Genomic DNA, 15,268 nt, shown 5'->3' with positions numbered 1-15,268 from the left:
AAGGAAGAAAGGTGCAGAATAATACATACAGGAGGATCACATTTTGTTAAGTAAAAACAGATAATGTATATAGATATGCAATATTTTTGAGAACAAAAATTTCTAACCGGGACAGCTTTATGTTGTTGTTGTTATTGTTTTTTACATACGATCATTTATATAAAAAAAAAAATAGGGGTGCCTGGGTGGCTCAGTCAGTTAAGCGTATGCCTTCACCTCAGGTCATAATCCCGGGGTGCTGGGATCAAGCCCCGTGCTGGGCTCCCTGCTCAGCGGGAGTCTGCTTCTCCCTCTCCCTCTGCTGCTCCCCCTGCTTGTGCTCTCTTACTCTTTCTCAAATAAATAAAATATTTAAAAATAACTAAATAAAATAAAATAAAAAATATACAAGGGCAGACACCTGGGTGGCTCAGTTGTTAGGCATCAGCCTTCGGCCCAGGTCACGATCCTGCAGTCCTGGGATTGAGGCCCATGTTGGGCTCCCTGCTCGGCGGGGAGCCTGCTTCTCCCTCCCCTCTGCCTGCTGTTGCCCCTATTTCTGTGTGCTCTCCTTGTCAAATAAATAAAATCTTAAAACAAACAAATAAACAAACAAAAATATATATATAGGGGCACGTAGCTGGCTCAGTCGGTAGAGCATAGATAGGGCTCTTGATCTCAGTGTCGTGAGCGCAAGCCCCATTGTTGGATGTGGAACCTACTTAAAAAAACAAATCAAATAAAATATATAGCAATAAAAAACCCTGACAGTTTGTGATCACAGAAACAAATCTGATATTATACAATTATTTAGTTAGTAAACATACGCCAGCATCTTTTTCTTTTTCATCTTCCTTGTCATCTTTGTCTTTTTTCTTCTCTTTAGAACTTTCCCCACTATCTGTTTTCTCTTTGGATCTAGACCTACCAAAAAAAGAGAGAAAAAAACATCATCTATTTGTGCTTGGAAACATTCACATTTAAAATACATTTAAAGGGGGCGCCTGGGTGGCTCAGTCAGTTAGGTGTCCAACTCTTGAGTTCGGCTCAGGCTATGATCTCAGACTCATGGAATCGAGCCCCATGTCAGACTCTGCTGAGCATGGAGCCTGCTTAAGATTCTTTCCCTCTGCCCCTCCCCGCACCCGACTCACACGCACACTCTCTCTCAAAAATAAATAAAATAAAATAAAATAAAATAAAAAATACATTTAAAGATTTTGTAGGTAAGAAACTTCCAAAAGTCAACTTTACTTTTACATTAATAAACACCTTGGAAATATAATGAAAATTAAATCCCATAATGATTAATTACAAATATTATTAAATATTTGGCAATTTGGCTATGAAAAAGTAGACATATCATATAAAAATGACAAAATTTAAATAGGAGAGGTAAAATTTAACAGAGAAATTTACCAAAACATTATCATTCTACAAGATAATTTTTAATTAATTCACTTAAAAATTAATGCTTAGGGTGCCTGGGTTGCTCAGTCAGTTAAACATCTGCCTTCGGCTGGGTCATAATCTCAGAGTCTGGGAATCGAGTCCCGTATCAGACTCCTTGCTCAACAGGATGTCTGCTTCTCCCTCTCACTCTCCCTATATACTCTCTCTCTCCCCCCTCAAATAAATAAAATCTTTAAAATTTTTTTAAAATAATAAAATAAAAAATTAACAATCTTTAAAACCCCAACAGGCCTTGCATTTCACACCTATGTCTGGTATCTTGTAAATTAAAAAAATATCTTGGAGTGCCTAGGCGGCTCAGTTGGTTAAGCATCTGCCTTCGGCTCAGGTCATGATCCAGGGTCCTGGGGTTGAGTCCTGTGTCGGGCTCTCTGCTGAGTGGGGAGTCTACTTCTCCCTCTCCCTCTGCCCCTCCACCCTGCTCATGCTCTCTCCCAATCTCAAATAAGTAAATAAAATCTTTTTTTAAAAATTTCTTAATTTGAATGCGATCAATTCAGTCTTCTTTTTCCCCCTTTAAAAAAAGTGGTGGGTTTTTTTATTATTAACATATTATGTATTATTTGTTTCAGGGGTACAAGTCTGTGATTCATCAGTCTTAACACATACACAGTGCACACGACAACACATAGCCTCCCCAGTGTCCATCATCAGCCACCCCATCCCTCCCACCCCCTCTACTCCAGCAACCCTCAGTTTGTTTCCTGAGATTAGGAGTCTCTTATGGTTTGTCTCCCTCTCTGGTTTCTTCTTGTTTCATTTTTTCCTCTCTTCCCTTATGATCCTCTGCCTTGTTTCTCAAATTCCACATATCAGTGAGATCACATGATAATTGTCTTTCTCTGATTGACTTATTTCACTTAGCATAACGCCCTCTAGTTCAATCCATGTCTTTGCAAATGGTAAGATTTCATTTTTTGATAGCTGCATGATATTCCATTGTGCGTGTATGTGTTTATGTGTGTGTGTGTGTATCACACATACACACACACACACACACAACCACATCTTCTTTATCCATTCATCTGTAGATGGACATTTGTGTTCTTTCCATAGTTTGGCTACTGTGGACATTGCTGCTATAAACGTTGGGGTGCAGGTGCCCCTTTGGATCACTACATTTGTATCTTTGGGGTAAATACCCAGTAGTGCAATTGCTGGGTCATATGGAAGCTCTATTTTCAACTTTTTGAGGAACCTCCATACTGTTTTCCAGAGTGGCTGCACCAGCTTATATTGCCACCAACATTAGGGGGGTTCTCCCTTCTCCGCACCCTTGCCAACATCTGTCTTGTTAATTTAGGCATTGTGATGCTACCAGCTTTGGTTTTCTTTTTCAACATTCCTCTATTAGGCGTCTTTTCTGGTTACATACAAATTTTAGGATTATTCAATCCATTTCTGTGAAAAAAGTTGATGGTATTTTGATAGGGATTGCACTGAACGTGTAGATTGCTCTAGGTAGCATAGACATTTTCACAATACTTGTGCTTCCAATCCATGAGCATGGAACCTCCATTTCTTTGTGTCTTCCTCAATTTCTTTGATGAATATTCTAGTTTTCTGAGTACAGATCCTTTGCCTCTTTGGTCAGATTTATTCCTAAGTATCTTACGGTTTTTGGTGCAATTGTAAATGGGATCGACTCCTTAATTTCTCTTCTGTCTCACTGCTGGTGTATAGAAATGCAACTGATTTTAAAAAGGGGGGGGGCGCCTGGGTAGCGCAGTCGTTAAGCGTCTGCCTTCGGCTCAGGGCATGATCCCGGCGTTCTGGGATCGAGTCCCACATCACGCTCCTCCACTGGGAGCCTGCTTCTTCCTCTCCCACTCCCCCTGCTTGTGTTCCCTCTCTCGCTGGCTGTCTCTCTGTCACATAAATAAATAAAATCTAAAAAAAAAAAAAAAAAAAAAAGAAATGCAACTGATTTCTGTCCACTATTTTGTATCCTGCTACTTTACTGAATTCCTATATGAGTTCTAGCAGTTTTGGGGCAGAGTCTTTGGGTTTTCCACACACAGTACCATATCATCTGCAAAGAGTGAGAGTTTGACTTCTTTGCCAATTCGGATGCCTTTTCTTTTTGTTGTCTGACTGCTGAGGCTAGGACTTCTAGTATTATGTTGAACAGCAGTGGTGGAGAGCAGACATCCCTGCCATGTTCCTGACCTTAGGGGAAAAGTTCTCAGTTTTTTGACACTGAGAATGATATTCGCTGTGGGTTTTTCAGAGATGGCTTTTATGATATTGAGGTATGCACCCTCTATCCCTACACTGTGAAGTTTTAATCATGAAAGGATGTTGTACTTTGTCAAATGCTTTTTCTGCATCTACTGAGAGTATCATATGGTTCTTGTCCTTTCTTTTATTAATATAGTGTATCACACTGATTGATTTGTGGATGTTGAATGAACCTTGCAACCCAGGAATAAATAGCACTTGGCCGTGGTGAATAATTCTTTTAATGTACTGTTGGATCCTATTAGCTAGTATATTGGTGAGAATTTTTGCATCCATATTCATCAAGGATATTGTTCTGCAATTCTCCTTTTAGGTGGGGTCTTTGTCTAGTTTTGGGATCAAGGTAATGCTGGCCCCATAAAATGAGTTGGGAAGTTTTCCTTCCATTTCTATTTTTTTGAATAGGTTCAGAAGAATAGGTATTAATTCTTCTTTAAATGTTTGGCAGAATTCCCCTGGGAGGCCATCTGGCCCTGGGCTCTTTGCTTGGAGATTTTTGATGACTGCTTCAATTTCCTTGCTAGTTATAGGTCTGTTCAGGTTTTCTATTTCTTCCTGGTTCAGTTTTGGTAGTTTATACACCTCTAGGAATGCATCCAGTTCTTCCAGATTGTCTAATTTGTTTGCACATAGTTGCTCATACTCTGTTCTTATATTTGATTGTATTTCTTCAGTGTTGGTTGTTGCTTTTTAAACCTTCCAGAATTGATGAAGATATCCAGAGGTAAAGAAGATATTCTCTACTATAAACTTCTAAAAAGTTTATAATTATGCCATCGGATTTGGTCTTTAATCTGCTTTTATGTGCAGAATGAGGCAGGTAGTCCTAATTCATTATAAGGTAGCAAATGTCCCTAGTAGCACTTTTTGTTTTTTTTAAAGTAGGCTCCACACTGAGCTTGAACTCACAACCCTAAGATCAAGACCTGAGCTGGTATCAAGAGTCTGATGCTTAACCGACTGAGCCACCCAGGCACTCCTCCCCACCCCAAGTACTACTTACTGAAAGAAATTTTTCCCACTAATTACACTGTCACCACTGTCATTTATTAAATGACCATATATGTGGGGATCTGTTTCTGGGTCTTTATGTGGTTTCACTGATTTATCTGTCTATCTCTACACTAAAACCACACTTAATTTGGACAACTTTATGACAAGTTTTAGTATCTGGTAGAGCAAGCCCTCCTATCTTGTTCTTCAAAATTGTTTATGCCCTTGCATTTCTAATTTTATAATCAGTCTGTGAAATACTTTTCTATTCATGTATGTTAAGAACTTTCACACATGGGGGCGCCTGGGTAGCGCAGTCGTTAGGCGGCTGCCTTCGGCTCAGGGCGTGATCCCGGCATTCCGGGATCGAGTCCCACATCGGGCTCCTCTGCTGGAAGCCTGCTTCTTCCTCTCCCACTCCCCCTGCTTGTGTTCCCTCTCTTGCTGGCTGTCTATCCTTGTGAAATAAATAAATAATCTTTTAAAAAAAAAAAAGAACTTTCAAACATGAATATGTTTTGAAGTTAATAAAACGCTTTTCCTAAATCTACTTAGATAACCATGACTTCTCTCCTTGAATCTTATTAATATAAAGAATTACACTAATTGATTTTCTTTCTCTTTTTTTAATAAGATTTTATTTATTCATTTGAGAGAGAGCACAAGTGGGGGAGAGGTAGAGAGAGGGAAGCAGATCCCCCAACGAGCAGGGAGCCCACTGAGCACGGAGCTCACCAATGGGCTCAAATCCCAGCACCCTAGGAACATGACTTAAGTCGAAAGCAGACACTTAACCAACAGAGTCACCCAGGAGCCCCTACTGAATGACCTTCTAATGTTAAACCAACCTTACATTCCTGGAATAAATCCAAATACTTCATAATTATTTTCTTTACATATTTTTTGATTTGGTATAATAATCTTAATGTTTAGATTAAATACAGCCTATAGTTATCTTTTCTCATACTGCCCATCTCAGGTTTTAATATCTATGTTCTTCTCAATACATAACATGAATTGAGAAATGTTTCTTCTTTAAGTCTCTGTTCATCAAAAGTATCATTACAGAGTGAAAAGACAAACTACAGAGTAAAAGAATATATGTGCCACTCATATAAATGACAATCAACCACCACCCTGGATATTTAAAAACAACAAATACCTCCCACAAGCCCATTTAAAAAAAAAACACAAATCAACAGGAAAATAAGCAAAAGATTTGAACATATTTCAGAAAAGAAGAAATCCAAATGACCAATAAACATTAAGAGATGTTCAACCTCACTGGTCATCAGAGAAACACAAATTAAAACCACAATACTGATATGTCTAACCAATTAACAAAAATTAACAGGACTGACAATACCAAATACTGGGAAGGATACAGAGCAACACAATTATACTGCTCACTGGAGTACAATTAGTATGGCCCCTTTGGAAAGCATTTGGGATTATTCGATAAAAATGAAGCTATGTTGGGGTGGCTGGGTAGCTCAGTCGGTTGAGCAAGCGACTCTCGATTCCAGCTCAGGTCGCGATCTCAGGTTTAGGTTTGTGGGATCATGCCATGCTGGGCTCCACACACAGCAGGGAGTCTACTGGAGATTCTCTTCCCCTCTACTCCTCCTGCTGCTCGCATGCCTCATGCTCACTCTCTCCTCTCCCTCAAATAAATAAACAAATCTTCAAAAATATAATAAAGCTATGTTTATTCTATGACCATATAATTTCACTCCTAGATACACACCCTAGGAAAACTCATGCACATGTATACTAGGACACATATATAAAAAGGTTCATAATAGCCTAAAAGTTAAAACAACCCAAACACCTACCTCAGTAGAATGGATAAATAGTGGTATATTGATGCCACAGAATAGTATTCAGCAATGAAAATGAACTACTGTTATAAGCAACACAGATGAGTCTCAATGATCAACAAAGATACAAAAGAATATGGGACTCATTCAAATAAAGTTAAAAAACATTTAAATCTAAACTACTCTTTTTCCAGATGTGAACACAGGTGTAAACTATAAAGAAATACAAAGAAATTACAAGTATAAAAGTCAGGATTGGTTTTATCTAGGGTAGTAGAGAGCTGGGATTATAGAAAGGACATGGAGGGCTTCTGGAAATACTGACATGTTGTTATTTCTTATCCTTGGTGGTCGTTACATGGATATTGCTTAATAATTATTTAATAAACTACATGTTTACATTTCATTCGCTTTTCTGAATTTATATTTTACTTTTAACTCAAAATAATCCCAATGGGCATTATTATACTGACCTTGGTAAAATAATATTTATAAAAGAAAAGACATGAGAAAAACACTCATGATTCATATGAATATACAGAAAACAGACAAAAATTCCTGTATTGACTATCCTCTGTCACCACTTTAGAAAGAGGCAAAGATCAAACCACTGAAAAGAGAAATATAAAGAGTAAACATGCTATGTCTAACAGATATAAATAATATCTTGAAACTGAATGGTTCTGGCATCCTAAGGAAATATGTACATTTAAGTTAACACAAGCAAAGTTCACACCTATCCTGAAGAGGAATTCGGCAATGCACATCATGAGTTAAAAAGTTATTTGTCAACCAGTGTCAGAAATGCTAAGAACATCATTTCAAAGGAATAACAGAGATCCTAAAAAGACGTTTATACAATATATTCCTGACCATTAATAACAGGTATTAAATAAGAGAACAATGTATTATGAATATTAAAACTAACTGAAACTAGTATTTTCCAACTGAATTACAACCTTTATAAGCTACTAAAATTCAACCAACAGTTGATGGTAGAAGGCAAAGTCAGTAATTATTTATAAAGATTTCTTTAAAAAAATGAAGGAATAGGGAAGAGTCCGTTCCCAAGCTGCATGAGAGATACAGTCCAACGACAACATTACCTATTCTCAGCTTTCTTGCTTTTATTGCCAGGACTGGAGGATCTGGATCGCCGGCCTCGGCTTCTACTCCTAGAACGTCTCCTGTCTCGACTTCGAGATCTTCTTCGCTCTCGACTTCTGTCTCTCTCTCTACTTCTGGAACGCCTGAAAGGAGGATACTTCTCATTCATTCTATGACCAAGCAGAGTTTCTCTCAGACAATGCTTCTGTCCTGTTGAAAGAAGCTTCTTAACTATTACTCTTATTAAAGGCTGAGATTTCAATTAACCATCAAATCAGATAAAAAGGGAACAAGTAAAGCCAATTCTTAGAAGTGGTTACTGAAAAAAATGAGAATACTAATTCTAAATGATATTTGTTGAAAAACATAGCAAATCTGTGATAATAAATCTGTCTTTTTGAAATCTACAGCCTACAGCAGAAAATCTAAATTTCAAAGTCAGCCAAAACCTAAGTATAAGGATGGGGTACAATGAGAGTATGGAAAGATCACAGATACAAAGACCAGGAGACAATTTCTATTCTAGAGCTGATAGTGACATGACATAGGGCAGATCAACTCTCTGGGTCACAGTTTCCTGTGAAATATAATCTATATAATGTGGAGACTCCACTTAAGATAATCTCAAAATCCTTCTTGCTCTAAAACCTTGTGATTGTACTTTCACGCCCAAAAGTCAAAGACCAAATCTTAAAAAAAATCAATTTCACTTAACGTGTACTTGACTGAATTATATGAAACTGTTCCTGGGACCACATACTATGAAACTAAGTTAGCACTATCCACATTTTCATAGATGAATGTTTTCCCTGAGTACCATGAAATACCTACGTAATTTCTTCTTCCAATGTTTGCTAAAGAGTTTTTTCTGAGATCAGTTCACAGCACCTGTACAACCTTGTCTTCTTTCCTATTATAATAAGAAACTTACCAAATAATTGTGGGGAAGATTTTTATTTACAATGTTTTCCACCTCTAGAAAGGTTATAGCTGCTTGACTGATGCCAAGGAATATGTCAGCAAGTAAAAGTAAAATAAAAATTAGGAGGTCCTGGGGCGCCTGGGTGGCACAGTGTTAAGCGTCTGCCTTCAGCTCAGGGCGTGATCCCGGCGTTATGGGATCGAGCCCCACATCAGGCTCCTCTGCTATGAGCCTGCTTCTTCCTCTCCCACTCCCCCTGCTTGTGTTCCCTCTCTTGCTGGCTGTCTCTGTCTCTGTCAAATAAATAAATACAATCTTAAAAAAAAAAAATTAGGAGGTCCTTTTGTTTAAAAGTTTTTTTAGAACAGTGTCAAACAGGGACACCAAATTGGCTCAGTTAGTAGAGTATGCAAACTCTTGATCTTGAGGTTGTAAATTCAAGCCCCACGTTGCGTGCAGAGATTACTTAAAAATAAAATCTTTAAAATAAATAAATAAATATAATCTTTTTTAGAAATTAAAAAACGGGGGGTTTGGGGGACCCATGATTGGCTCAGTCGGTAGAGCATGTAACTCTTGATCTCAGGCTTATAAGTTTGAGCCTCACGTTGGGTAGAGATTACTTAAAAATAAAAAGCTCTAAAAAAATACCTTTTTTTTTTTTTTTTAAGCGTCAAATAGCAAGCAGGGCTTGCAGATGGCTCTGCCCTTTTCCTTCTCCTGTTGGGTTTAGTGGCTGCTCTGAACACAGTGGTCAGCTCTCTTGGAACAGAATTAGAACAGAACCGCCTTAATGACATATTACCTTTTAGAGTCTTTGCTACAGGCAAATCACCTTTGGACCTCACCAAACAAGCTGGGGTCAAAGCAGAGTGCCCACAAAAGGGCCATTAAATTCCAGTCCAAGTTATACTTTTGAACAAGCCCGATTTAGCTGAGAAGGCCCAATTTATCATGAGTCTTGAGGAGACTAATGTCTTACCTAAGGCGCTTCCGGTCTCTTGACCGAGATCTTCTTTTATCCCTGCTACGAGACCTCTCTCTCCTTCTGTCTCTATCTCTGCTTCTAGACCGTCTGTCATCTCCACGTTTACTTCTTTTGTCTGAGGGTGAGCGACTTCTAGAACGACTTCCAGAGCGCCCCCTTGATGCTGAACGCTTCCGATAGTGGCTAGAAGGTTAAGTTCAAGGTTAAGTTTAGCAAACACAGGTAGCTTCTATTATATTTTAATTAATCACATTTTCCCAAAAGATATCAGCAGACAAATTAAACACTGAAAGAACTTTTTATTCATCAAGTCTTAAAATTAGGGAAAAGTAATGACCCCTACAGCTATAGTCCACGTAGAGAGGGAAAAACTATCCTGAAAGGGACGCAAGGACAGTAAAAAGAACAGATCAAACTCCTGCCTTTGGGCCCCAAGGAACTTGCATTCTGGTAAAGGAAGAGATGACAGACAAGTAAAGAAATAAATACACAATATGTTACATGGTACTATGGAGAGAAACACATCAGAGTAAATCAAAGAGAAAGGACGGGAGGCAGGAGGTTTGCTATTTTATACTAGGTGACAAGAGAAAACTTGCTAATAGACATTTCAGAGGTTTCAAGAAAATAAAAGGAATCCATGTAGATACAAGGGGGAGAAACTTTTCAGGCAAAAGGCACCACAAGTGCAAAGTCGCTGAGGAGGAAGCTTGACTGGTGTGTCCAAGGAACAGAAAGGAAGGCAGATGTGGCTAGGGCTGAATGACCAAGAAAGTGCCATGAGATGAGGTCAAAAATACAGTAGGGCAGTCAAAGGTGGAGAGCTCTGTAGAGCCTTATAGGCCATTCTAAAGACTTTTTTCTTTCACTCTGAGTAAGTTGAGAAGTTACTGGAAGAGTCGAAGTAGAGGAGTAATGTTACCTCACTAGTATTTTTTTAAAGCATTAGTCTGGCTGCTGAGGGGAGAACAAACTGAGGGAAGGCAAGTGCAGAAGCAGGGAAAAGAGGCAGAATGCTATAGCAATCATCCAAAAAGAGAGTGGTGGACTGGATGAGAATGTCAGGTGTAGAATTTCTAGGAAGTGTCAAAATCTAGATTATTTTGAAACAAGAACTGACTGATTTAAGGATTAATTCAATGCTAAGTGTGACAGTAAGGGAGAAGTTGTGGGTGTCTCTGAGATACTTGACTGGACCGAGGAGAAAGATGAAATTGCTATTTACTAAGATGGGAAGCCTGAGGGAGGATCACATATTGGGGGGGGGGGGGGGGAGGCGGGAATCAGGATATTAGGCATTCACATGGAGATATACTATAGGTAATTGAAATATGAGTCTAGAGTTCATGAATGGAGTCATCAGTGTACAAAGGCCATTTAAAGCAATAAACATGGATAAAATTGCTAGGGAATGAGTGCACCTCATTATCCCTGAGGCACCTGAAATTCAATGTGTAAAAACCCAAACTTATTACCTTTGCCTCCCCAAACCATTTATTATCCCAACTTCCAGTCTCAAAATATGTTATCTTCAATATTTTTCTTTCTACACAACCAGTAAAACACCAAGTATCACCAATTTCACCTCTGTAATTCTCTTCACATTACATCACCTCCTCAGAGTTCCCACTGTCACTACTCCACATCAGAGGTAACTAGTTAGGACATTTTAGAAGATCCCTGGTCTTCTTGCTTCTATTCTCTTTTCCCTGAAATCTGTTTTACTCATTGCTGCAACGGTAATCTTCACAAAGCAGAGTTCTGATCAATTATTATATAAACATACCCACACATTTCTTACTCAAAACTTTCAAAGGCTTTCAAATTCTTACCTTCAAGATTATATTTATTTATGTTTTTTTGTTTGTTTATCTATCTGAGAGGGAGATAGAGAAAATATAAGCAGGGGGAGCAGCAGAGGGAGAGGGAGAAGCAGGCTCCCCACTGAGCAGGAAGCCAGACATGGGGCTTGATCCCAGGACCCTGGGGTCATGACCTGAGCCTAAAGCAGCCGCTTAAACACCTGAGCCACCCAGGCGCCCCTCAAATTCTTACCTTCAAAACTAAATCTACAATCCACCCACATTCTGGACCCAGCTCCCTTTTAGAACCTACCTCCTACCACTTTTCTTCAACCCTTCATGACACCTACATATGTAGGCAAACTGGGCTCTTTACTTATTATTCTCGAACACCCTGCTCCATCCCATCTCTGAGCCTTTCATAAGTTCCTGAACTAACCTAGAGCACAAGCCATGCAGGCAGAGGAGAAGGCTAAAGAGCTGGAAGAGGCTTCCTTGTGAAGGGCCCTGAAGGCTGTGCTGAAGAGTCTGAATTTATCTTGGAAGCAGTAATAACCAACAGGCATGAAAAGAGAGGAATGATATAATCTTTATTTCAGAAGTATCACTCTGGCTGCAGTGTGAGGAATCTACTAGCAGAGCAAGATCACAGGAAGATAATCAATTTGAGGCAAGTGCAGCAGTCTGAGCACTAAATGATTAGGGCCTGGATTGAGTCAGGGAGCGCAGAAATGGAGACAGGGTGTAGAATCTTACTGCGTTTAGACAGTAGGAGAGAAAAATTAATCAAATATACTATCACTTCCAGGTTTCTGGTCTCGGTAGCCAGATGAATAGCAATGCCTTGAAGGAGATTTAAAAGATCTCCACAGGAATTCTCTGTAATTATACAACTATTCTTTATCTTTATCCGGGTGATGGTTACACAGTTTATGGATTTGTTAAATTTCATCTAGCTCTACCCTTAAGCTTTGTCCATTTCCCTGAACATTAATTGTATCACAATAAGCTACTATTACTTGTTATTTATAACCCAGATAAAAAGGATCTTTCATTCACTGCTAAATACAAAGCAAATACTCATCTTTAGGATAAAAACCTCAAGGTCGCAAACCACGTAACAATCTAAAGTTTTGAAGAGATATCAGAATTCTAATAAAACCTCCCAATCCAGTTTTAAAAGGTCAGAAAACACATAACAAAGAAATATGGTATCTATCTGCTAAATAAACTTCCACGTAACAAGTATTTATTGTAGCCCACTAAAAGCCTAGTCACGTTCAACGTTGTAGGCAATGTAAAAATATTTAGTCTCCAGCTCCTTTCAACTGACTTGGGAAAATACCAGACACGCACAAAGCACTAAAACAGACAGCAACAGGCGCCAAGGAAACGTGCCAAACGCGAACTGGTAAGAAATTCAACTGGGATCACTACTGTGTGAGGAATCACGGTGGACTTCGTGGAAATGGCGGGATGTGGTGCCCAATCACTGACCTCCTGGAGGGGTGGTCCCGCTCCAGGGGCTGCAACGGGCGATGGCAGTGCAGGGAACCCTGTGAGCGTCACCAGCCCAAGTACAGTCACTCCCTCGGCTGAGGTCTCCCTGCCCCTCCTGTGCCCGCCGGCAGCGCTGGCCGCACGTGGGGCTGCACCGGTCAGGCCTGGTCCCGCTGCCACCTCAACTCCCGCCTCTTTCCCCCAGTCCGAGGAAGCCACCCGCCCGCTCGCCCGCTAGGCGCGCCGCCTCACCGTGACTCCCGACCCATGCTGCCGGCCGCGGGAAAAGCGGCGTCCTTCGTGACACCGCGCAGAAGAACCGGACAAAGAAGGAGGCCGCGCCGCCCTCAGCTAGCCCGGCAAGGAGCAGGACTAAGGGGGAAGAGCAGCTACCTCGGGGGCGGCCATCCGAGAGCGGCCAACGAAAACAGGACGTGCTGGCGCCCGCAGCAGAAGGAAGGAGAAAGTGGGCCGGAAGCTGCTATCTCTCCACAGCGCCCCCTGTCGGCTGGAGGCCGCGCCGAAATACGCGACCTTGGCGAGGGTTTTCCGGCAGTGCCTTCAAAGTCTGTGCGCTTTAGTGCGGTGGAGAATGGCGCCTTGGCTTTGCAGGCCCTAGGAAGGTCTTTCATGCAAGGGCCACCGAGGCGCCATATGCATTCCGTCCCCCTTAACCTGACCTGAGTGATGCTATTGATGTGGGAAACAAAGGTAGAAGAAAAATTATTAAATTTCCGTACTACCTATAGCCCACTGACAAGTCCTTAAAACAAGCACAGTGACATTCCTCTAGGGACTCAACTGCCTCGATGTCAATGTTGACACCTTGCTAAGAGCAAAAGGCCCCCTTTTGCTCCGACCCCTCCCCAGTCCTTTCTTGATGAGGGAGCAGAAGGCTGGCTGAAGACAAAGCATAAAATGACACCCTGCAACTTCCCCCCACCCTCTACTCCCGGGTGGATTATGTGTGACATTCTTCCAGGAATCTCCCAACTATCTTAACTTTAATGGCTTGCTAGAGGGGAAAACAGCCTTAACTTGACAATGGCAAGGCCTTGGGTATCTAGTAGGTCCTCTTTAGCGTATGGAAGTTCTTTTCAAACCTCCCCTTTTTCCTTACCTCCCCAACCCCATAGTATATAATCAGCCACTCCTCATGACCTTGGTGCAGCAGCTCTTTCTGCCCAAGGGTCCTGTCCCCGTGCTTTAATAAACCACCATTTTGCACCAAAGACGTCTCAAGAATTCTTTCTTGGCCAATGGCTCTGGACCTCACCCGACCGAACCTCACCTATATTCCAAAACCACATCACTACCAACATCTCCATTCACTCTCATTCATTTATACATTCATTCATTTATATGTATTGTTGTGTATGGGACACGTCTTACATTCGGGGAGCTTACAAGTTGGTGGGGGATATAGACATAACTAAAAACACAAGCAAATGTAATACAAAAAAGAGATTACAGCATGGGAGAGGAGTTCAGAAAGGGTTCCCTGAGAATGTGACCTGTGAGGTGAGATGTGAAGATTTGAGTAAGAGTCAAGTTGGTGAAGAGGAGGAGCTAAAAACATAATCCTAAGATTATAGTTGTTCTAAACATTGCCTGAGCTTGGAAGCTTTACAAAAAATACACGATGGGGGGCGCCTGGGTGACTCAAGTCTGTTAAGCGGCTGCCTTCAGCTCAGGTCATGATCCCAGGGTCTTGGGATGGAGCCCCACGTCCAGCTCCCCGCTCAGTGGGAATCTGCTTCTCCCTCCGACCCTCCTCCCTCTCGTGCTCTCTCTCACTCACTGTTTCTCCCTCTCACTCACTGTTTCTCTCTCTCAAATAAATAAAACCTTTAAAAAAAAATACGCGATGGGGTATCTGGCTGGCTCAGTCTACAGAACATGCGGCTCTTGATCTCAGAGTTGTGAGTTCAAGCCCCAGGTTGGGTGTAGAGATTACCTAAAAACCAAGTCTTAAAATATATATATACATGGATGCGTGTGTCCCATACCGATATTCTGACTTACTTGGCCTGGAGTGCTTCCTGTGCACTGGGAATTGTTAAGCTTCTTCAGTGATTTTGATGTACACTTAAGGTTGAGAATGCCTCACCTAGCAGAACACACTGAAATGTTAAGTGTTGTTTTGACGCAAAGCTGTAACGCAGTGAAGAGGCTCTCATAGTTTACATGCCTCTGTACTATTTTACATTCTTATACTTACAAAAGAAAAGTTCTAGACTGATTGTGGTGGTTGATGCATGGATGTATACATTTGTCAAAACTCAACGAACTGTAAACTTTAAATTGGCACATTTTACTGTATGTAAATTCCACCTCAATAGATTTTATTTAAAAAAAAAAAAGAAGAAGAAGAAACCGAGTTAAGAGTCCACATCAGGCTTCTGCTCTTCCTCTGTACCTTCCTGCCCCTCTGCGACAGCAG

At 40.8% G+C, this 15,268-nt stretch overlaps 1 protein-coding gene across 4 annotated transcripts in view; it reads right to left on the bottom strand.

Annotated features, from left to right (window-relative positions):
• Positions 1-13,282, bottom strand: part of DDX46 (DEAD-box helicase 46) — an 84,291-nt gene extending 71,009 nt beyond the window's left edge. Inside the window, exons 1-4 of one of the 4 annotated variants that reach the window (XM_026508014.4) lie at positions 13,078-13,282; positions 9,518-9,706; positions 7,613-7,756; positions 807-903 (exon numbers count right to left, since the gene is read on the bottom strand). In XM_026508014.4, coding sequence (XP_026363799.1) covers positions 807-903; positions 7,613-7,756; positions 9,518-9,706; positions 13,078-13,094 — 447 coding nt within the window. In that variant the 5' untranslated portion in view covers positions 13,095-13,282. Of the gene's footprint in view, positions 1-806; positions 904-7,612; positions 7,824-9,517; positions 9,707-13,077 lie in introns of all 4 variants that reach the window. The other 3 variants (XM_048220889.2, XM_057307019.1, XM_057307018.1) reach the window with 3 other exon arrangements.
• Between the last annotated feature and the right edge of the window lie 1,986 nt (positions 13,283-15,268).

This window comes from Ursus arctos, unplaced genomic scaffold (assembly GCF_023065955.2).
Source record: "Ursus arctos isolate Adak ecotype North America unplaced genomic scaffold, UrsArc2.0 scaffold_5, whole genome shotgun sequence".
Lineage (NCBI taxonomy): Eukaryota > Metazoa > Chordata > Mammalia > Carnivora > Ursidae > Ursus > Ursus arctos.
The sequence above is the reverse complement of the archived record's forward strand: the minus strand, read 5'-3'. Positions and strand labels throughout refer to the sequence as shown.